Raw genomic sequence first — 23,570 nt, 5'->3', positions numbered from 1 at the left:
TTCCATCTAGCATATTGAAAAGTGCTGAACACTCCTCTGTGAGTGTTTGCTGCTGATTTGCAACTGATTAGACTCAAACTGTGCACCCTTCAGCTCAGCAAACAATTTGTTTTCCTGGGATGACTTGTCGTCCTGCTGAGTACATCTTTCTGCGTGAATGCTGAGCAATGGAGGCAGGGGAGCGAGAGAAGACGAGGTAGCCAACTTTACTGTACACACTGGAAAAATATTGGTTCAGCTAAAAGCAGAGCAGGTTCTCAAACGTTTTCATGTCTAGGACGCCAAAATGAATGTGAATTTGGCCACAGACCCCTGTACAAGACTTGTGTTATTAAAACATTTGGCAAATATTTAACACATTTACAAAAAAATCAAGATATAGCAATATTAAATCATTTTGCTGGGGACTCCATGGAAACTGGGGTCTCTTCCTGGGGTTTGAGAACCAATGTACTAAAGAACCATTTTTAGGGATAATTTATTAAAATAAATTGGTTCCATTTGGCCCGTTGACAGGAAGTAGGGGATGAGTCATATAAGGAGATTAGTCAGAAGCAGCATTTGACAGACAGACAGACAGACAGACATCCTCCCGGTGGGGGCTCCTCACTGCCAGGTGAGTCAGTAGGAGACAACAGCAACAGCAACACACACACACACACACACACACACACACACACACACACACACACACACACACACACACACACACACACACACACACACACACACACACACACACACACACACACACACACACACACACACACACACACACACACACACACACACACACACACACACACACACACACACACACACACTGTCTGTCTCTGAGATATTGTCTCTTTTCATGCTTTTGTGTGATGCTCTAGCAAGATCACGTAGGGGATTAATTTACAAACAAAACACAAAAAGTTAAAATATGGAAATATTAAGAGGCGTCTGCCCAACAGATACGGTATGTGCCGTATTAAAGTTATTACGTGTAGGCCTAAATTTCTTTGTCATACTTGCAACATGATCTGTAGCCTCTCCCGTTGCATGTGCGCGAGTGCGTGCGTGTGTGGCTGAGTGGATCTGAAATGTAGATGGCTCACGAGTCACGACATGATGGGAAATAAAAGCTGTCAGATCCCATCTGCAACCACACAGATTTAACATGCAGAGCCATGGAGCATGACAGACAGACAGACAGACATAATCAAAGTGAGGGGAAGAGAGAGAGAGAGAAAGAGAAAAAGGGATGGTATGTTTCCTAAACATTGGATCGGGACCCGTTTTATGGGTCGCGTACATGTTTGGCATTGATTATTGGAACTAATAAGAACGCAACTCGCTTCACAAATGTGTGATTTTTATAATTATATATATGTGATTTTGTGTTTGAAGGGAACAGGGGGGTTCATTCAATTTCTATTGTATTTAGACCGTTTATACCCAAAAGTCATTTCCATGCACACTTTTTGCAACGCCACAAAAATAAATATGACACCTCCACTTAATGGACTTGCAGATGAATGGGCCTGTGGAACGTAGAACCCCCAACAACAAACACATTCATCGGCAGCAAAAATGGTTTCCATTGATCAAGGCGACAGCAGTAAAGAAGCGGCTGTGTTATTATTCATTCAACAAAAGTGTTTCCATCGCTTTTTATCGCATTAAATCCTTCAGAAACAAAAACCTTTCCACGTCAACAGTAATAATATTTTTTAGTGAACCTGTGAATCTTCTATGTCGAAGAATATTTATAAAAATCTAATCAAAGAAAAAAGATGTGAGCCATATCTGCGTTTCATCTCTTTTGTTATGCGCGCACACACACAAACACATGCTGAGATGCAAGCTTCACCATCACACACGTCCCCACTCTCACACACACAGCCTTGGGGACCCTGTAGCTGGCTGCCTCACCTGAATGCCAATCAGGATGCCTTTCTGTGGCAGCTTGAACCCCGTGGAGAGCATGGCCTTCAGGAAGGCTGAATAGATGTTCGGTCCAAAACAGGCTACCTGCATCAAGACACACACACACACACTTTTGCGTTGTATGTTGCATTGGGAGGAAAAGAGACAGAACTAGACAAAGTGCCAATCGGCACAGGTCTCCACCAGGGCAGGTCAGGTTGTGGCCTCATGGTGGCGCTATAACAGGCTGTTGAGGAAGATTTGGGCCGGAGGTTCGTGTTGGAGGGATGCAGGTACAATGTTTTTCCATGTGTGCATACATAAGTTGTATACAGATCGATGCAGTTATAGCTAAAAACAGGAATTGGCCTGTTATAGCGCCACCGTGAGGCTGATTTTGAGGAATAAATTGTGGCATGTCGTCCTCGGCCTAGTGAAAATGTGCGTGTCTAATTTAACGGAAATTGCACACTGTGTTTGTGATTTGTGGGCTTTTTTCGAAATGGACGAATCGTGTGAGCTTTGGAAGCCAATCTTAGCCAATCAGGATGGAAGATGGGAAATGGTGCCACTCCGTGTTGATCACATGACTATGGAGATAGTGTATACCGATTTGCGTGAAATTTGGATAAAATCTGAAGGAGTAATAATAGAAAATGTGTTTTACATATGTCGGCCTCCTGGTGGCGCTATAAAGAGCAGATGTGAAAAATTCCAGGCAAAGGTTTTTCCTTGGCCTCTAGGGAGTTGGCATACAAAGTTATCCACAGATCCGTGCAGTTAGAGGTAAAAACACTTTCCGGCCAGTTATAGCGCCACCTTGAGGCTGAGTTGAAATTGTTCATGTGGCATTTCGTCCTCGGCCTAGTGGGAATGTGGGTGCACAATTTCACGGAAATCACGCGATGTGTTCATGATTTGCAGCATTTTGTTTGAAACTGAGCACTCCTGTGAAATTTGGAAGCCAATCTTAACCAATCAGGATGGAGTCTGAGAAATCTGAAAGACCGGTTTCGTTGAATGGCTCTAGAGAGACTGTGTACCAATTTGCGTGACGTTTGGACAAAATCTGTAGGTGTACTGTGCAAAAACTTGTTTTGCACAAAGCGGCCTCCTGGTGGCGCTATAACAGGCCGTTCTGGAAAGTTTGGGGCAGAGGTTCATCGTTGGCATCCAGGGAGTGTGTGTGCAAAATTTGGCATCGACCGGGTTAACGGTGGCCGAGATTAGCTGCTCACGGACGGACACACACACACACGGACGGACACACGGACGGACGGACGGACGGAGTGCAAAACATACTCTCCTCACATGCCTTCGGCCTGGTGGAGACAACAACAAGAGGACTGTAGGGCAGGACAATTATAGAGAAAGAGGGTTTTTACTTCTCCAGTGGAGGCCATCTCGCATCGCAGCACAGGGTCTGCATCCCTCAGTCGGGGCCAGGAGAACATGGGAGCCTGGACGACATAGGAAGGAGTGAAAAAAAAAAAACTTAGTGTGAAAATAGCAGATCTTCTGCGAGCTTGTATGCTGTTTTCACTACTTTTGTGTGACCCTCTTGAATGACAAATTAGGGCATTAATAATGACGAGAGAAACAAACAGTTGAAATATGGAGATACAAGTTTTCTGGCAGACATCAGCCATATGATATTATGATACTGTATGTACCCATTTCATTTAATTTCATGACAAGGCTGCCACCTAGGGGGCCCAGTGGGTCATATGTTCTACCCCCGAAATAAAGAACAATAACTGTTTAAAAATGTTACTTTTCAGGATTCAAATTCAATAGTCACAAAAGTAGCAGATCTGCAAGGTCGAAACGCGTCACTTCGCGCCACGTTTTCAGCTTGTAGATCTGCTACTTGTGTGTGATGCTGTAGTATGATCAAGTACACGTGACTGTAAAACCACTAAAGCTATAAAAAAAAAAGTTTTTATTATCAAATGTTTTTTTATTTTAAGACAGAAATCACAATAAGACACGTTAACATCATGAATGACTTAAAGAAAAGAAAACACATATAAAACACATAACAGCAAAAGCAAATAACACAGAAACAAAAAACAAACAATCCCACCCCTCCCCCGAGACCAAAGATGCCACAAAATGTCATTACTCCTACTACTGTGCAATGGAAACAAAAAATAAATAAATAATGATAATAATAATAATAATGATTAAACCATGCCCTTAACCAAATCTGCAATACCAGACCAAATCTCAATGTTTTCCTCTTTTGCACCATGCAATCTTGCTGTAGACATTTCTAGATAAATGATATCTAGAAAGGTCAAAGCCCATTGGCGAAATGACAATGTATGAGGCGGTTTCCAGTGCGAAGCAACCATCTTCTTTGCGGCCGTTACGCCAGCAAAGAAGACACGAATACGGGTGTTATTTAAAGGCAACTGGGATACATCATTTATTAAGAATAGAGATGGGGAGGGTGTGATGTTAATTTGTAGAATAGTCGAAAGGTTAGTAGCAACCAAATTCCAAAATGTGAGGACACTCGGACACTCCCACACCATATGAAAGAATGTACCTATGGTGTTCGAAGTGCAGAAAGTGCAGTTGTGATTATTTAAAATCCGCATAGCACACAATCTACGGGGGGTTAAGTATGTCCTATGAACAAAATTTAGATGAATTTGTTGATGATCAGGATTCCTAGAAGACAGTACAACATTAGACCACACTGTATCCCAGCTCCAATCTGGATCTAGATTTGGTATGTCATTCCTCCATACAGTATGGACAGGCAAGGTCCCATAACTAGATTCTAATAAATAATCATACAATATGGAAACAAAACCTCTTGACCTAACATCACAGATAAGTCTATGCAAAGGGTGCATTGCAAGGGGGGTCTGCCATGGAACCCCATATGTCCTCATGGCAGTTCTCAATTGTAAATAGAAAAAAAAGAGTTACCAGGCAAATTAAAAATATCACATAAATTCTGGAAACGCAAACCATTAACATCAAATAAATCACCCAAAGTATGAATCCCCTTGGTCTAAAGCTAATTATTATGCCTATGATTACAGTAATGATGCATGAAGGGTCACACAGACCCAGAACTACAATGTTTTTTTCTCCCTAGTCAGTGCATCGATAGGATTTGTTAATCCAGCGTTGCTCCTCGCATAACAACTATGTACGACTGCGACAACAGCTGCGTGGAGAACGTAGGTGGGGCGAGAGGAAGGACGGACGGACGGACGGGGGGGGGGAAGAGAGAGAGAGAGATAGAGAGAGAGAGAGAGAGAGAGAGAGAGAGATGTGAGGTGCAACGACCTGGTCCCAAAATAAAAGAAAATGAGATAGAGGAGGGAAGAAAGGAAGGGCGGGCGGTTCTGCGCCGTAAGCCCACTGAGGCCTGTTATCAGCCTGTTCCGATTGGCTGTTTCTGTCTCACACACACACACACACACACACACACACACACACAGCCATCAGTGGTCACCGATGCAACAGGAGGAGAGGAGAGAGACAGAGGGGAGACAGAGGAGAGAGCGCAAACGAGAAGAGAGGAGCTTCTCCTTTATTGCGTGACACATATTAGAGCGTGTTGGCCTCGCTGACTGCCCCAGTGTGGGAAGCCATTCTTATCTCTTCAATTAGAAGCAGACAGCTCCCATTACCTTGAGGAAGGAGGTGGCAGTTATGTATCAGAGAGTGCTGGACACACACGGGCACACACGCATTACTACACTTGTGAGGACATAACAATGTTGTGACCGCATCGAAAATAACTCGTGTCTAACCCCTATAACACCTACAGTATGAACCTAACCTCCAAATCACATTAATTTTTTCCTAACCCGACATAAGCCATTTTTCTTGTCACACGCACGCGCACACACACACACACACACACAGTCTGCCAAGGGACACTTGGGGTGGGGTTCATCCTTGAAGCTGCATGGCTATCTAATCAGCTGTGAATGTACGTGGCGCTAATGTTAGCTGCCAATGTTACGACGGGGGAAGAGGAGAGGGAAAAGTCTTATCACAGGCTTTGTTCAAAGAGACAGAGAGAGAGAGCCAGAGCTCCTGGGGAGTCCGCGCAGACGCACAACTGTGAACAAGAGATAAAATGGAAAAGTAATTGAGAAAGAGAGAGAAGTAGAGAGAGAGAGAGAGAGAGAGAGAGAGACATGGGGACAGAGAGATTGAGCAAAAGGTTAATATGCATGGAAGAAAATAAATAATCAAAAGAACAACAGTGGAGATTTAAAAAAAAAAGCTTCTCATAGATTGTTGCTATGTTGTTGCTACCACTGCGGTAGTTGTTGGTCGATGTGCATCCACATGTGAAGTGGATGCATCATACTAGATTGGTCCTCACTAGCCTGGAATCCAGACTGAGAGTCACTGCGTTCGGCAGATTTATTTCAGCCTGGTTTCCAGGCTAAGTCCTCACATCCAAACCTCACACTTCCTCAACTTGGGATAATTTGTCACCCAGAAGTCTTGTGGTTTTGGGAGAGACACTATCCTGCTATTTCAATACTCGCATGCACACACACCCGCGCACTTGCGCACTTGCGCACACACACACACACACACACACACACACACACACACACACACACACACACACACACACACACACACACACACACACACACACACACACACACACACACACACACACACACACACACACACACACACACACACACACACACACACACACACACACACACACACACGAGAGACAGCAGGTAGTTCCCAGCAGAGTTGAGGAGCTCCAACAACATCAACAGTGTTATCTTGGCGTACCAGCTGAGCCCCATGTGGAAAATGGGACCTAAATCAGAAGGGGTCTTCCACCTTGTGCTTCCCCCCCCCCCTCCCCACCAGCAGCAGTGAATGGAGTGTTTTCCTCCAGCCCACAGCATGTTGCTGCCTGTGTGACCATATTTCATCTTATTTTACCCCTTTTTCTCCCCAATATCAGTCGTTATGCCAATTGATTCCTCCCCACACACTTTTGTGTGTGTGTGTGTGTGTGTGTGTGTGTGTGTGTGTGTGTGTGTGTGTGTGTGTGTGTGTGTTGTCATTGCTGTTGTATCCTACTGACTCACCTGGCAGTGAGGAGCCCCCACCGGGAGGATGTATGAACCTTCGTTCTACTCCTGCTACCCCAGCAGGTAGGATTACGTGCAGAGACCCATATTACAATTACGGCTACACTCCCCCGAACATGGGCCAATTGTGTTGGTGCAGACACGTCACAAAGCCGGATTCAAACCCTCAACCTTGTTTTCCCGAAATGAATGTCCTACGTTAAACTTGAATTACCGAAGTGGGAAAAACACGCTTTTCGGCCTCTGTGTCCTTCGTCAGGTACGTATGACAACTATAATAACAGTGGAATGCAAAAATAGCAGATCTACAAGCTCACCTGCATTTTTCACCATTTTGAAACAAAAAGTGGTTCAATCTGTGGGTCTTATGAATATGAATTGAACCAAAGAAAAGCATTAACAAGAGCGTGTCACTAAATAATACCTACACCGGATCCATTGGAACACAGGTTATTTTATTTCCCTTGCCTGAAAAAAAGGAACAGTTTCTGGAACATACAAGGTGTCTGCCCGCTGACAATGACATTGTTTCTGTATGTCTGTCACACTTCCGTCAGGCATCACTGTGAAGACGAAAGCATGTCCGCCTTGATGAAGGGGTGGGGGCAGGGGGTTCCCGGGCTGTATGGTGTGGCGCTCCAGAAAACACAGCTGGCTGTGAGTGAGGAGGCGTCCATCCATGTATTTGGAAGGGGGCTACAACTGGGACTGGCCTAATGGATTCATACATCTCAATGTGTTTACAGCTGTGGCCCCGCCACCGAGGTGTGGACATAATGCTAAGCATGCACATCGTTTAGCTTTGACTGCTTATTGGAAGAAGCTGAGAGAGAGCGAGAGAGAGAGATTGGGTGAGAGAAAGAGAATGTCATTGGAAGCTTAATGCAGAAGAACGAGAGGCAGGGTCCCGTGGCACACGTGGATTTAGATTGTCTGACAATGCTGAAACAGCATCTATGTGCTGCTGTTTCAATGGCCTGAGACACTTCAATCAATGGTTGGTTGAGGAACTCTCACCCGGAAACTGGAGACCATAATATCTCTGATGTCTTTAAACAGATCAAATCCAGACGTTGTAGACCTTTTTTTTCTCTTTTTTCCCTTTTAACTTTTTTGACTGAGCACTCTTTTCTTTTTTAGTCTCCTAAATCCTGAGTGTTTTCTGAAAAACCTACATTGCTATATCAGTCAGGTGCTCAAACGTTTTAATGTCAAGGAACCCCAAAATGGTTCCAGGGACCTAGAGGACGTGTAAAATGTGTCAGGGCAGTGAATTAGTCATGGGTGTGTTTTATGTGTTACATTAATGAATGAGTGTGAGTCTTGCGTGCCATCACTTTTAGAACTAGGCTGCAGAGTGGCAGAGACCTAATCTCGTGCATGAAGTGAAAGTACACAGCATGCAAGCTTAAAATCTGAGGCCCTTTCTACAAATGCCTTCTAAATTAGTAGTTCTCAAACCTTTTTTGTGCCAAGGACCCCCAAAATGTTTAGGCGCGGAGCCCCATCTGAAAATGTTTTGTGCCCTCCCAGCAGAGTAGATTTGTTGTTAATCCATTTGGGGGTCCTTGGCACAAAGAAATTTAAGTTATAACACAAGAGTTCAACTGAGGGACGGAACAAACTGTCATTCCAAATCAGTCTCCTCCAATTTGGCCTGTTCCAATGGGATTGGTCAAGCTATTGTCAGCCTTCCCTAAAAGGACTGTTCCTCCTTCCTTGTCTCACTTGTGCTATCCGTTCAGGTCACCCTCCACCTCCCCGACACCGGCCAGAAGCAGGCACCACCAGGAGAGGCCTTACGAGGGCTGGCTCCGGAGCCCCCCACCTTCCATCAGGCAGGATCTGCTCTGAGGTTCCAGAAGGTCAGAATCCTCTGATGGGGCCCGCACCAAAGAGACATCATTTTATGTTTTCATATTGCTACATTATTAATTACTTGTACTCATTATTGTAATAAACATCATTACATTCATCCGAGTGGTAAAGTCTCTTGAGTTGAACTACTGATTTAGACGTTGGGCAAGTTGTTTTTGTTTACAAATCGAACTCTGGGCTTTTCCATTAGGCGTCCATTCCATTCCATTAGGGATATCCATGGTTCTCTGTTTAATATTCCTCACCAGCATGCAGACTGGGAAATTGAAAACTTCGGGTAGCTGGGCAGGAGTAGGGGGGATTAATCCTGCGCTATTGAATCCACTGTTAAAGGCAGCTCGGCCATGATAATTAAGGAGGGAGAAATGACTTTGGGTTGAAAACAGCTTTGAGGAACAGCTGGCCACACGTACACTCTCTCTCCCACTAAGCCAATCTGAGGTAAGACTGCGAGACAGAGGATGTCATCGCAACAGCAAACCCACACCACCCTCTCTCACATGGGAGGGATGGAGACATAATTACTGCCTTTGTTACCGTACTCAAACCAAATGGAACTCTCACTTTGTCGCTGTGGGGGCAGAAAACTTGTATCTCCTTTTTTCATACAACAATGTGTCGCATGGTGACACATTGCGAGTTTGTAGTTATGCTTTTTTATGTTGAAATTATGTTGATCATTTTCACCTAAAATTTTAGCACATTTGTATCCAATGTACCAATTGAAAAAACATGTTTTGGACATACAAGGTTTCCATCTAACAGAACAACGTTGATTTGGAGTAGCAGCAATGGATGTAATAATGTTGCACAGATCTCTTCAAAGAAACTCTTAATTTACCTGTCATACCAAACAGGAATAGCTGAAAGGAGTTACGGTGATTAAGTAGTTATTAGGACTTGGGTGATAAGCCACAACAGGTGGCTATTACATTGTATTTTTGATGTTTCCCATTTTAGCGCTGTTACCAGGAGAGGTGGTAGATAAAGAGCTAGCTTAAACTGGCTGTTCCCCGTGCTTTTACTTTACCTTGTTGCTGGGCAGACAAAGAAAGAAAGAAAGAAAAAAAGAAAGAAAGAAAGAAAGAAAGGGCCGATTCATACTCCTATTTTAGAGCCGAATAAAAGTCGGTTCGGTGCTGTAGAGCATGTGACGTAATTTGAGGTTCGGGGGGGCGGGTACCGTCCTAAAGTCGTATGAATCGGCCCAAAGGAAAATCTCGAAAACGTTCTCAGATCAACCGTCTGACCACTTAACACTTTTCACGAGTTGCTCGAGTTAATTAATTGTAGAACACTTTCTCTGCGATTCGCGAGTTGTCCGAGTTATGTTTTCATTGTTTAATCCACGTTTTTTATTAGTTTTAAGTCATACAGGCAATCCACCGGACCAGCGTGCGACCTATTAGGTCGCATATGCGACCTAATTTTATTATGGTGATACTTCAAATTTAATTAGGTCGCACCGGTGATACTTGGAAATGTGCGAAAAAAAAAAAAAAAAACGATCCGTTTATTTTTTATTTGTTACTCCGTCTCAACACTGAGGCACGGGCGCCGGGCGGCTATGTTAGTAGTGCGATAATAAAGTATTACTTTATTTTGGCTCAATCGAATCCCCTCTCTTTCTCTCTCTCTCTCTCTCTCTCTCTCTCTCTCTCCCTCCCTCCCTCTCTCTCTCTCTCTCTCTGCCTGCCTGCTGAGTGCCTAGATATAGTAGCTCGCATGCATGCATGTGAGTGACGTCACGTGCCTGCGCATGTGCGTCAGTTACAACCACAAGCGGCCGAAAAAGAAAACATACACAGATGCAGACATGAAACGCTCAATAATTGGAGAGGTGGAGAGGAAGTTGTTGTGGAACCGGCGATAAACTCATATTCTGAGAGTGAAGAGGACAGCGACAGGTTGGCCAAAGAGACTGGTGGGGGGGGGGGGGGGCAAGAAAAAAAGTACTCCTTTCAGCAACAATGGCTGGCACAGTTCCCGTGGTTGCGATACGAGGTGTGTGTTTATTGCAAGCAATGTGGCCCATCCGTTGCAGGCAGCAGAACACAACTTGTTAATGGTTCGAAACAGTTTAAGGTTCAGTCATTAAAATTGCACAACGATAGCCTAAAGCACAAGACGTGCAGGGATCGCTGTATCACCAGAAGCGCCCAGCCTCTACCCTCCTCATTTAGTCGTGTAGAGGAGAGCAATCGCTCATCTGAGAATGCTGAAATGATGATCAAGTTTAACACTGCGTACAACATCGCGAAAGAGGAACTCCCGTTCACCAAATACAAAACACAGATGGTCCTGATGAAGAAGAACGGACTGAACGTGAACCCTACATATTCCAACGACACTGCATGATGTGCACAGTTTGGGCGTGATAGCAGACACACTAAGGGGGAAACCCGCTGACAAAATCACCCCCTACCTCTCGTTCATGTTAGACGGTTCCACTGATAACACCACCAAAGAGTGTGAGATAAATCAGATAATCTATGCCCGTATCATTGTCATTGATGATGGAAAACCATGTAATATCCTTGTTGGCCATGTTGAGGTTGAACATGCCCATGCAGAAGGTAAGTTGTGTGTCTCTGTTTCATAGATATAGCCAAATGATAATAATGGTATGTAAAATAGCACTATAGGTTATTAATTATAATTTCATATAGAATCTAATGTTTATTTAATGCCAACATGCCCAGCCCAGGTATCTTATAAAAACACTTGAAGTAGGTGCATTATGCATGAGATCAATGTGCGAGCAGGGCATCATGCAGGTTTCATTCACTGAGTTGAGCTCTATATGTTGTGTGTGTGTGTGTGTGTGTGTGTGAGTGTGTGAGTGTGTGAGTGTGTGTGTGTGTGTGTGTGTGTGTGTGTGTGTGTGTGTGTGTGTGTGTGTGTGTGTGTGTGTGTGTGTGTGTGAGTGAGGGAGAGAAAATATTAATATTCCATGTTATGTGCTTAATTTAAGGCGTTTATGCTTCAAAAACTATGGTATGGAAATTAACAACTATCATCATGATAAGGTCATGTATTAATAATACCACGCTATACAAAGAAAAATATGGTGCTACCTAATTTCTGGTGGTGCTACCTAATGAAAAGGTAGGTGGCACCAGTGCTACCTGTGAAAAAATTAGTCTGGAGCCCTGCAACAAGCGATTACACCGTTTTAAAGTGGATTTTCATGACAAGCAACTCAGCGGTCGGTGCACTGGCTGTTCAAAGGTAACTTTAAACATAGGCAGTCTAGCCGTAAAATGTCGGCATTCAACCTGTTAAAGTGGCCATGTAGGCATTTTCATGGTTACAAAAATGGTTTGGTGTGGTTCGGAGCCTGTAGACCCTAGAGTGGCTAGTGTCAGTGCCGACCCTGACCAGTGTTTCTGCCACGTTTGCGTGTGGACAGATCAGAGCAAAGGTGTGCATGTGACCCCCGGTGGGCTACTACCTTTTTCCACTGACGAAAACAAAAGAAAAAACTAATGATAACTAAAACTAAGACTAAATATATTGACAATTTTATATAAAAAAAAAGACTAAAATGTTAGGGATGGACTAGTGGAGAAGACAGGTTTTGATTACCAGGCAGGGCCTCAGGCCAGCCCAGTTAGGGCCGCGCCTTAATTTTCGGATCTGTTAAGAACTCTAGTTTTCGCCGGCTGTCGGGCACGGCTGCGCTAATAACTTTGAATAGACAGGTGTCAGTCAAAAGGGAGACGTCGAAGAGGAAGGACGGGAAGTATGTCTAGTATGTCACAGGGACTTACCCCCAATCCAACCCTTGTTGCCGAGTGCCAAGCAGGGAGGCACTGGGTCCCAGTCACAGGGCGAACACTCTAACCACAAGCCAGGCCACTGAGCTGTTATTTGATGCCCACATAGTCCACAGGGATGACGGGGTTCTCACCTTGATGCCCACATAGTCCACAGGGATGATGGGGTTCTCTAGGGAGGGCAGGCTGGCCTCGTCCAGAGGCTCTCCCACCATCACCTTGGTGGCCACGTTGATGAAGTCCACCCCGATGGTCTTGGATACGAAGGGGAAGGAGCGCGACGCCCGCAGGTTACATTCTATCACCTGAGAGAGGCAAGGGAAAATTTCAGACAGAAACAGGATAACGGTGTGGCCGCTATATCTGCCATTACTTGATTTGTTTTTTTACGGTATCGGCAATTCTGTCCTGATTTTGTTTTACCACTTTCGAAAATAGCCGATCTACAAGCTTGGCTATGGCATGAGTGGTGCAACCACTCCAAGGAACAGCAATGTACCTATGTCCACGTACAGTACATGTCCCTATGTTTAGAGTACCAGTAGGGGAAAAAGTGGCGCTGCTAGAAACAGAGAGAGAGAGATAGTGTTGCACTGTTGCCTGCTAATTACAGAGAGGGAGAGGGGGAGGGGGAGAGAGAGGGAGAGGTGTCTGCTAATTCCCCCAAAAAGTAACTCTGTCATTTCTCGACCGTTTCAGATGCGGGTGGCTCCCCGGAACCGGGCTGGCACCCTGTGGGTCTGGAAGTTCCGGGAACCCACTGGGGACCCCCGCACGGAGTTGCACCACTCAGTTCACACAGGTGTGATTTTGAATAGAGCTTTAAGTGGTAAAATACATTAAAAAATCACTTTGGGTGATTTTTTTTTCTTTTTTTTCTGTAATATAAAATGTCATCAAATCAAAGATTTTCAAATTGATTCGAACGTTTAGCAATTTTCTAAATTTAACTCAAACTATCAGTAATCAGTGCTCCAGAATCCGTAACGGAACAAACACCTGGCACCGGTCGGACTTCAAAACAACGCTGTGCTTTCGCAAAACAAATTAAATCAGTTCTCATTAATCACAGGGAGAAGTAGTTTAAACGTTAGATAATTGCAGGACTTGCCAGTTTATATCTGTAAACAAGACACACATGTTCTCGCTTACATTTAGTTGCGGTCGGGCAGAAACCTCTTATGTCCATATTCTGACTTTAACGTAAATTGATGCCCTACTATTAATGACTCACAAAAGCATCAAAAGTAGCAGAACGACAAGCTCGAAACATGGCACGAGGTGGCGCGTTTTGAATCCTGAAAAGTAACAGTTTTGGATATATGAGGTTTCCACCCAACAGAGACGATATGCAGTAGTGCACGCACGCCACTGGCTGATGTATTTGGGAAATCACCATTGAAGGCAATATTGATCATGAAATCCATCCCAGCTTTATGTAATTCATTGCAGGGCACACGGTAATTTCTGCTCAACAGTGGATTGCCTTTGCCTTGACTTTCGCTGTGAAAATGTCCATCCGTCATTTAGTCACAGGACCGGGAGCACATTACTTACCATGACATCGTTGCCTTTAACCAGAAATTGAGTGTTAAAGGGCCCGGAAATCTCAAATGCCTCCGCAATTCTCCGAGTGGCAGTCTTCACCTGAGTGTGAAATGACGAGAGGAGAGGGAGAGATAGACACACACACACACACACACACACACACACACACAGACAGACAGACAGACAGACAGACAGACAGACAGACAGACAGACAGACAGACAGACAGACAGACAGACAGACAGACAGACAGACAGACAGACAGACAGACAGACAGACAGACAGACAGACAGACAGACAGACAGACAGACAGACAGACAGACAGACAGACAGACAGACAATACGTGCGTCTTTGTTTTGTTAAGAGAATTATGTATTTTTATATATAAATAAAATATAATTGGGGCACCTGGTGGCCTAGTGGTCCAGGCGCATGCCACATATAGGCTCTGGCCTGACAGCGCGTTGCGTGTTCGAGTCCCGTTCATGACAACCTTTTCTGCTTGTCTCTCCCCTATATATATATATAATTTTGTCCATTATGTATAGTTAGGTAGAGTAATACGATAGAACTCATACAATTGGGGTGGCTGTATTTTGTCTCCCTGATCTTCTATTGAGACAATTAGATTGTGTGAAACGTCTCCCCTCCAGTAGACACAGCATCTGACACGAATTTTGACTTACTGTAAAAGGTCGATATTTATCCCCTGAGCAAGCAGGCAGGCTCTAATAGCTCAATGGTAACAATTTCAGACCTTGTGTCCAGTATTATTGAAAGTTAAAATTAGTGTATAACCCAAGTAAGTATGTCTGTGGGTTGTATGAATATTTAAACAACTTAAAGTATTAACAAGAGTTTGTGATTAAATGGATAACAACAGTACATCGGATCAGTTGTAACATAAGTCATTTTTTTACCATTTTACATTTTACGGTTTCAGTACGACAGTGACTATTCTCCATATTATGCGTAGAATGAAGGGCAAAATTGATAGAGCACGTCATGGTTGGAACACACACAGTCCATCACAGGCGTGCTCCCGTCCCACAGAATATCAACTGAGGCAAAGACAGGTTTTAAATCTTGCACACAGTGCCAGTGGTGTAAAGTAAGTATTAAAGCACATTTACTCAAGTACTGCACTTAAGTACAATTTTGAGGTATTTTGACTTTACTGGAATATTTTTGGTATATCTTCTGTACTTTTACTAACTACTACACTACAGTGTAAAATATGAATATTTTACTCCACTACTATTTTCTATATATTTAACATTTTATACATTTGAAAACTTGTGATAAAGATTACTTTCTACTTTTGGTACTTTAAGTACATTTAGATAGCAATACTTTTGTACCTTTAAGTACATTTGTAATTCTATTTATAAAAGATTTTTTATTTCTATTTTATTGCAGTATTGCTACTTTTAGTCTACTTAAGGTAGAGTAAGTGCTATTCTTTTGGTTAAAACAAAAAGTTTTAACCTTAAAGGTTGTTTGTTCAGCAACAGAGATCTCCCCGTCTCTCCAGCTCTTTAATAAAGAGAAATAAACATTTTCAGGTAGGTGACAACATTTCCGCCAATCAGGAGAGAGTAGCCATTTATGAGCTTCATTTTTATAATGTTCCAGTACCAATTTTGTCTGCTTATTTGCTGCTTCTTTGTGTCGTCACTTACAATTCCACTTGTTTAATCTGTATCCTGACTGCGTTCCCTATCCTGATTGAATTAAATTGGTATTCCAGTTTCTGAAAATGCTTTTTCTGTTAAATATAAAGCTGGAGAGACATGGAGACTCCTGTTACTGAACAAACACTATCTATAGTAATGAGTACTATCACAATTTAGAGAATTTGAATACTTAGAAAATCACTTACACTACCTTTAAATAAAGCATGTGAGTACTTTTTCCCCACCACTGCACAGTGCCACTAAAACAGTTTGGTGGAAGTCGAACTATAAATTAGGGCTTTGTGTCGTGTGAGACTAGGAGTCCCTCTGTTTCACCCAGGTGGCACAGAATAAAGAGAGAGTCCAGTTAATACTTATTTTGCCCAAGACATCCCCCCCACACACACACACGTCTTTATATTTACAGTACCGTAGAAGGCCCAAGGCGTCTGGAGATGTCTGGTCCTTTTTAATGGAATAAAACCGGATCACTAAAATTATTTTTTTGACAGCTGCCGTTGCCAGGCAATGCCTTGCTCAGCACCGATGTGTTTTGCGCATGTGCGCAGCCATTCACTTCCTTGTTTACAGGCCGACAAAACTTGCCATTATCTCTGAATCTACGGCGCTCTCCATGGTTTTGAACAGAACGACTGTTCTGTCCTAATTTCTGACTTAACCAAGCATCTCGTTTGGAATATTAACGCTTCCAAAGAGTGATCAGACTTATTAGCGTGAGGTAGTAATGCAACATTATACCTCCCGGTTTTGGATGATAATGGAAGGCGGGGCTTTTCAGAGTAAACCATCTGCTGGGTACCCTAGCGCCTGCTGCCTTTATTTTGAAAAATTCCGGGGTCATAAAAAGTGTGAAGATTGTTGGATGAAGTGTGGTTGTGTGCGGTGCAGCACAGTGCAGTGCAGACCTTCTCTAGCGCCCCCTGGCTGATGCTCTGAGTAGGCAGCATGAGGGTGGCGTCTCCCGAGTGCACTCCAGCGTCCTCCACGTGCTCCGTTATGGCGTGGCAAAGCACCTGTGACAAAACCACTCCATTATGACAGGGCTTCAGAAAACTTTTCAAATCAAGGACCCCCAAATGAATGTGAATTTGGCCATGGACTGCCCCATCTGAAAATATTGTGTACGGTGTGTAGTTACAATATTAAAAAAATATATATACAATTTTCAAGATTTTGTTAAAATAGCCAGCTATTTTCAAATAGCTGATGAATATAGAGAACCACTTCTTCCTTCTTTTCCCTTCGGCTGTTCCCTTCAGGGGTCACCACAGTGAATCATATGTCTCCCGTGAATCATCTTACACGGTCCTCTGCCTCCTCTTCTCTTATGACGTACTTAAAGATCTGCTATTTTTGGCGCAACCAAGTATAAATCATCCTTTAGAGAAAGGCAAAGACCTCATCTCTATGGAATTGAAAATCACTGGAATCAGCCGTGGTGAATGAGAACCGTGACACTGCAACGAGGGACTCGCAACCCGACTGTCAACCATCTTTATAATAAAAGAAGGATATATGAAACTTTTCTTCTACGTATTTTATACCCAGACAAACGGGTTTGCTTTAGGAGCACACAAGGACTGTAGCAATAACCCCAGACAGAATCGTTTAAAAGAATATTGAAAGCTGTTTTGCAGCAGAATCCCTCTGCCCAGACTATGGATAATGTCAGCGTCAACAGATAAAACACCCTCCTATTCACCCGTGGGAAAGCATTTGCGTTTCACGGCGCTGCCGTGTCATTACCTCATTTAAACTTCTGCTAATCGCAGCATTCATTAGTGCACTTTGGATGGAGATAGTAATTAATACTCTCACTCTCTTGGGCTCTCGTACAAATGCGCATTCACACAGACTGTGGTCAGGAATAATGAGAGCTATTTGGCATTCACACTGTGGTTTTGTAAATGTGAGAAAGGAAGGGAAGGAAGGTGGTCCGGGGGAAAAGTTAGAGGACGCCTACTGGTTCTCAATGTCGGGTCCAGGGACCACTGCCGAAATGGTGCTTTACGGTAGTGGTTCTCAAACTAATTTAACCACTACCGTAGCACCAAATTTGGAATTTAGGAATTTAGACCCTGGACCCCTGGACACCCCACATTGAGAATAACTGCTTTACGGGTCTATAACTGGAACCCATTTGGTAACCAGAACGATGGTAGCAGCATGAAACTGATCTCAAGTTGTTGAACATACATTGATAACACCAAACCCCTGTGTTTGGTTGCTCTCGTCTTTATGGGTTAAACATGAAAAAGTCATATGAAGACATGCATGAACACCGCTGCCGCAAAGTGCCTGTGTGCATGGACATATGTACTACTACACGTGCTGCATAACAAAAGTGCCTGTGTGCTAAAAACATGAAAACGCACTCGCTGCAGAGGTGAAGTGAAGAACACTTGTATGTATGCATAACTACACACTGAGCACTCATTACTAGAAAGTGGGAATCAAGCCACAGCCTGGTACAGATGATAGGGTTGGGGGCAAATAACCAATAACCCACTTAATCTTGCTGTAGGTTAATCAAAAACATTAAGTGACAGAAAATAGCAGATTAACAGCTTGTAGATTGGCTATTTTCAGCGAAGAGCGAAAACAGAAAAGTCGCCAGTATAGAGCCCTGAGGGACAGCCAAGTATAGGGTTTAAGTGGTTAAAATATTATTTTCCCCAAAATGTGGGTCCCAGTGGGCCAACATGGGGCCACCACTGCCAGTGGGCCAAATTGTGGGCCAAAATGTTGGGCCCCAGCCAATAATTGACTACAGGACTATGGCTGTCCTAGAGAAAAGGTTTAAAGAACATGTGAATTGTATGTTATCAGAAAGAAATACCAATTTTGTCAGAGCAGCACCTCCTCCGATTCTCCACTCAGCTCTGTGGTTTAATGCATTCCTTTCTCCCCATCAAATCTATCAGGCCTGTAATGTCTTTTCACTAAAAGATGAAGGAGATTACTTGTACTTTCTTTTTTCCACTCTGTCTGCGGTTTGCTGTATTATCTGTCCTACCCCTCTCCGTTTTCACAATGGAATGGTGGAAAGAGTGAATAATGCCGTGGTTACATCACAGTATGATTGATAGGGACACAGAGTTAAATGTGAAACGTGGAGATTTGAATAAAACAAGGCAGAGATAACCCCCGTTACTGGGATTCTGAATTATTGTGGAAAATGTGGCGCCATTATAGAACAAGATTCATACAAACCGCTGGGCAGGCCAAACAAGTGCTGAACAGCAGATTCGGATACGGTTTACATATGATCGTGGTGAGCAGAAAAGCATCAAAAGTAGAAGATTTGCAAGCTCTAAACACAGAGCGAAGCAACACGTTTTCTTTTGAGCTTGCAGATCAGCTACATTTGATGCTTTTGAATTTGAATCCTGAAAACGGTTTTGGACATTTGGTTTCGATTTTTACTCTACTCATGAACCATAGAAATTGATTTGTGACGCATAATTGGGTCCCGAAACACTGTTTGGGAACCAGTGGGCTATACAATGTCAATGAATGGGCATAAAAAGAAGAATCAGTATAACGTAATGTCTCACCTTGCCAGCTTTGGCGACAGCATCCACCTCCACCTCTCTGGCACCACGGATGAACTTGGTAATTACCACTGGATGCTCCTATAGGACAGAGAGGCAGCAAGACACGGATAGTCAACAAAAGCCCAGGAGGCCCGGGCGGTTGGCGTAGCCGTCTGGGCACCTTGGCTGGTGGTCCAGTCTGGCAGAGTGAAGTGGGTTCGACTCCCGATCCCGACAGCCTTTACTGCGTGTCACCCCCCCATTTCCTGTCAGCCTATTGTATACCTATCCCTATATAAAATAAAATAAAGGCGAAAGCCACAAAAATCAAAAAATGTAATAAAAAGCCCAGGAGAGACCAACACACTACTGTTGGTTTATAAAGGATTGAATGGTTCAGGGCCAAAATACATTTCTCATCAGCAGCGTTATGCACGTATCTGTAAGAGAACTCCCAGAAAACGGTACTGTAGGTCTGTTAAATCCAGCGTAAGCGATAGTTCATTGAGGCACGGAAGGCAGAACGTTATTCTATAGATTCCCCTCATTCATTCCCCTTAGTAATTAATTCTGCTTCTTTAAATCAGCTGCCTCTCCAGGTCATCTCTCTTCTCACTCATTCGCTACGAGCTATCTCATCCACGTCCTCATTCCCACAGTGCAATTCAGGCGGCCTTCTTAAGCAGCTTCAGCTCACTATACTCATTCTTCATGCTGAGCTATCAAAGCAGCTCGTTCAGCATCTGTGTGAAAATTTCCCCCACCTCCCTGGCCTCCTCCCTGTAGTTCTTAGTCCAGGGGTTATGGGATATTATCGGATTATTTGCAATTGTTGTGTTGTTGTGTTGTGTTATTACGGTGTATTTTGCTCATGGAATTATTGTATCCTTGGCTCTGTTCTGGGGGGGTCGTTGATATCAGAGCTGTGTCTCGGTACACAGATTATCTGATATCACATGAGCAGAGCCACGCCGCCATACTAAAATGCATAGCTTTGCAATAAATGGTTTATGGTCAATCTGAGCGGAAGTGTCTCAATGAACTCTTCTCTTCTAAATCAAAGCTGAAGACTTTTCTGTTTGCCACTGTCTTTTATTGAGCTTTTGGATACATTTCTTGGGCTGCGTGTGTACGTGCGAGCGAGCGTGCGTGCGTGCATGCGTGTCAGTGTATGCCAGGTGCTCTAGTGCCACCCAGAGGGGCAGTGAAGCAGAGACATACAACACTATAGCCAGCAGCCATGCCAGCTGCTAGTGATGGCTAATTGAGAGCAGAGGGAGAACACGAGAGAAGGGAAAGGGAGAGGGAGAGTATTATCTGACTGCCGTGCGCGCGTGCGTGCGCGTGCGTTTGTGTGTGTATGTAAAAGACACTTGGCCTGAAATAAAGTAACAGTTACAGTTGGGAGTTTAATGTGAGAAGGTGATGGCTTATCAGAGCAGCAACACATTCCCCTCCCTTCCTCTTTATTTACCTGCATTCAGCCATTCCCAACCTGTGGGTAACTACAGTATACAACGTTCTTTTTAGTGATTTAAATATAATTGTGTGTGTCTATTCTGTATAGTAGAGTATGTTAATCCTCCTTTCTACAAACCTCGGTCCTTCTGTTTTGATCTGAAGCTGCAATGATGCAATGATGCACTTCTCCCACCTTCAAGCGGCTTATTCACGTGACCACGAGGGTAGGTACTACTTACACAGTACTGTGTTCACTCCATTGTATTAAAGTATACTACTGTAAGTTAGTTCCATTGATCTGAAAATCCATGAGGCCCACCCATCTGACCACTAAAGTTATCAGATAAGCTGAGATGTTCAAGTGGGCCCTCCCTGATAAAGAAAAAAAAAAAAAAAAGGTTGGTAACCCGAGCGCCTCCACCCACACACGTAGCTTCTGTTGGAGAAAGGTTGAATCTCACCTGGGAAACTTGAGTGGCCTCCTCCAGAAAGCGCTTCATCTCCTCCTCTCCGTACGCCACGTTCATCGCTGATCCACTGCAGACGCATGGAGAAAGGGAAGGAAGGAAGGAAGGATATGAGAAACAATCTGTTATTTAGTTACTTGCACAAACCACCTATTATCTACCTGTTGCATCACATCCAACAGCGAGAGGGGGGGGGGGGTTAGTAGGTGTGTGCTGAAATATCCATAAAATGGATAATGGAAAAAAGAAAAACGGGTCGTGGAGCGTCTATAACAGGAAACATTTCCGAGAGGAAAAAAACTGGTCGCGTATCATCCGTAACATGACAAAGTTACTTATTTACTTATTACTAGCAGACTAGTAGCCTTTTATGCATAAAATGCAATCTGCTAGCAACATGGGGCTGCTGTCTGCAGCAGCCCCATGTTGCTAGCAGAACTACCTTTTATGCAACGAACGTCTCTTCTCTCTCTCTCATTGTGAATGTACCCCATTAAAGTTTTCAAGAGTTAGATCACTGCAGTGTTGCACTGTTCATATAAGCTGCTTTGATAGTATAGGAAATAGCCGACCATATAATTTATTAAATTTGTATTATTTGCATCTTAATTGCATCTTAATTAGCCAAACTGTAGGCCTAGATATAGATACAGATATTTGAATGTGCAATCAATAGGCTGGACCACAGTACTGTTGTAGTATATCTCAGTTGAAGTTAGCCTATATATATTTGTGACCAGATTTTACTGAGGAACTGCCATTGGATTTATTTTCATGTCATATAAAAGCAGGGAATCATAGCTTCAAATTGACATTGGTTGTTCCAAGTTAAATTGATGTGTTGATGTTATTACCATTTAAGCAATATTGTTGTAAAATAAAAAGTTAAAATGACCAGTGAGCACCTGAAACTGCACTGTTTAATATTTCATGAGGACTTGGTTTCAATACATGAGCCCAGCACATTTGACTGGTTTCTAACTGAAACAAAATATGATTTATTCATTATGATCAGTTTGAAAAGTTGAAATATAGGCCTCCTTCTTATAGCGGCCTCCTTCCAATAAAAGACTGGTATCAGAATCGGTTGAGATAAATAAAAGCCCGGATTAATAATTGAGGATTTACGGTAGTAATTCCTGATATTATATTTTTTTTGGGGGGGGGGTTCCTTTTCAGTTGCAGATATCGTGATATATCGTTGATGAAATCTCTTGCAATATATCGATATATCGCAAATATCGCAATATATCGAATATCGTGATATTATCATTTTCGAGGGCCTAATATCGCCACATATATCGTATCGTGAGGTACCCATATCGTCCCACCTCTAGGGTTTAGGTTATAGAACAGGTCTTCAGAATCAGTTCAAAGCTTAGTCATTAAAGACAGCGAATTTTCATACATTCCAAGGACCCCCAAAGGCATACTTCAAGCTGGGGCTATACACCCACACAGTGAAATGCCATTAAAAAACAAAACGAGAAGGAAAAGAAACGGTGGGAAATAGTCAATCTGCAACCTCATGTGACGTGCTGTCAGTTGATCTTCTAGACAGACAGACAGACAGACAGACAGAAGCTATGATTCTTCCTTTCCTTTTTTTTTACATTTATCCAACCTGATTAAATACATGATCAACTTCAAAATTCCTATAACATTGATATTAAGCATTTGATTAGATAGTTACCTGCAATTGTAAATATCAATAGAATAGCTTTGTTTTCCTTTGATGCATGTGCTTAGTTAGAAAGCTTAGAATATTATGTTATAGGCAACTGCAGTTAAAGCATAGTTTCATCAAAGTTACTTTCCACCACGGGTAAAGGGAGGGTGTGTGTGTGTGTGTGTGTGTGTGTGTGTGTGTGTGTGTGTGTGTGTGTGTGTGTGCAGTACACTTCAAAGCGATTACCTACTAACTATATGTCAGGGTGAAAAGCGAAAAGCTATGGGTGTGTGAGAGGAATGCAAAGGTCTGAGTTAGATTACTAGGAGAGGAGAGGAGAGGAGAGGAGAGGAGAGGAGAGGGTTTACCTCAGAACGTAGGAGGGTCTCAGCAGACAGGGGTAGCCCACCTGGTTGGCAAAGGAGAAGGCGTCTTCCTGGAATGGGAAAACAAGACGAACAGGAGTTGGGAAGGTTTCTTGGGTATTTGTTTTGTATTCAATCACGATTTTCTCAGC

General features: G+C 43.3%; 1 protein-coding gene across 1 annotated transcript in view; it reads right to left on the bottom strand.

The window, feature by feature from the left end:
- The window catches only part of cps1 (carbamoyl-phosphate synthase 1, mitochondrial), a gene marked incomplete at both ends in the record, with an annotated part of 108,352 nt that overhangs the window by 30,121 nt on the left and 54,661 nt on the right, over positions 1 to 23,570 (bottom strand). Inside the window, 8 exons of the mRNA XM_083776007.1 lie at positions 1,918 to 2,016; positions 3,297 to 3,371; positions 12,811 to 12,981; positions 14,234 to 14,323; positions 16,826 to 16,933; positions 19,478 to 19,555; positions 21,379 to 21,454; positions 23,422 to 23,489. Coding sequence (XP_083632133.1) covers positions 1,918 to 2,016; positions 3,297 to 3,371; positions 12,811 to 12,981; positions 14,234 to 14,323; positions 16,826 to 16,933; positions 19,478 to 19,555; positions 21,379 to 21,454; positions 23,422 to 23,489 — 765 coding nt within the window. The remainder of the gene's footprint in view (positions 1 to 1,917; positions 2,017 to 3,296; positions 3,372 to 12,810; positions 12,982 to 14,233; positions 14,324 to 16,825; positions 16,934 to 19,477; positions 19,556 to 21,378; positions 21,455 to 23,421; positions 23,490 to 23,570) is intronic.

Source organism: Protomyctophum parallelum (genome assembly GCF_964188405.1).
Source record: "Protomyctophum parallelum genome assembly, chromosome: 11".
Taxonomy (NCBI): Eukaryota; Metazoa; Chordata; class Actinopteri; order Myctophiformes; family Myctophidae; genus Protomyctophum; species Protomyctophum parallelum.
This window is presented reverse-complemented; position numbering and strand designations above follow the sequence as displayed.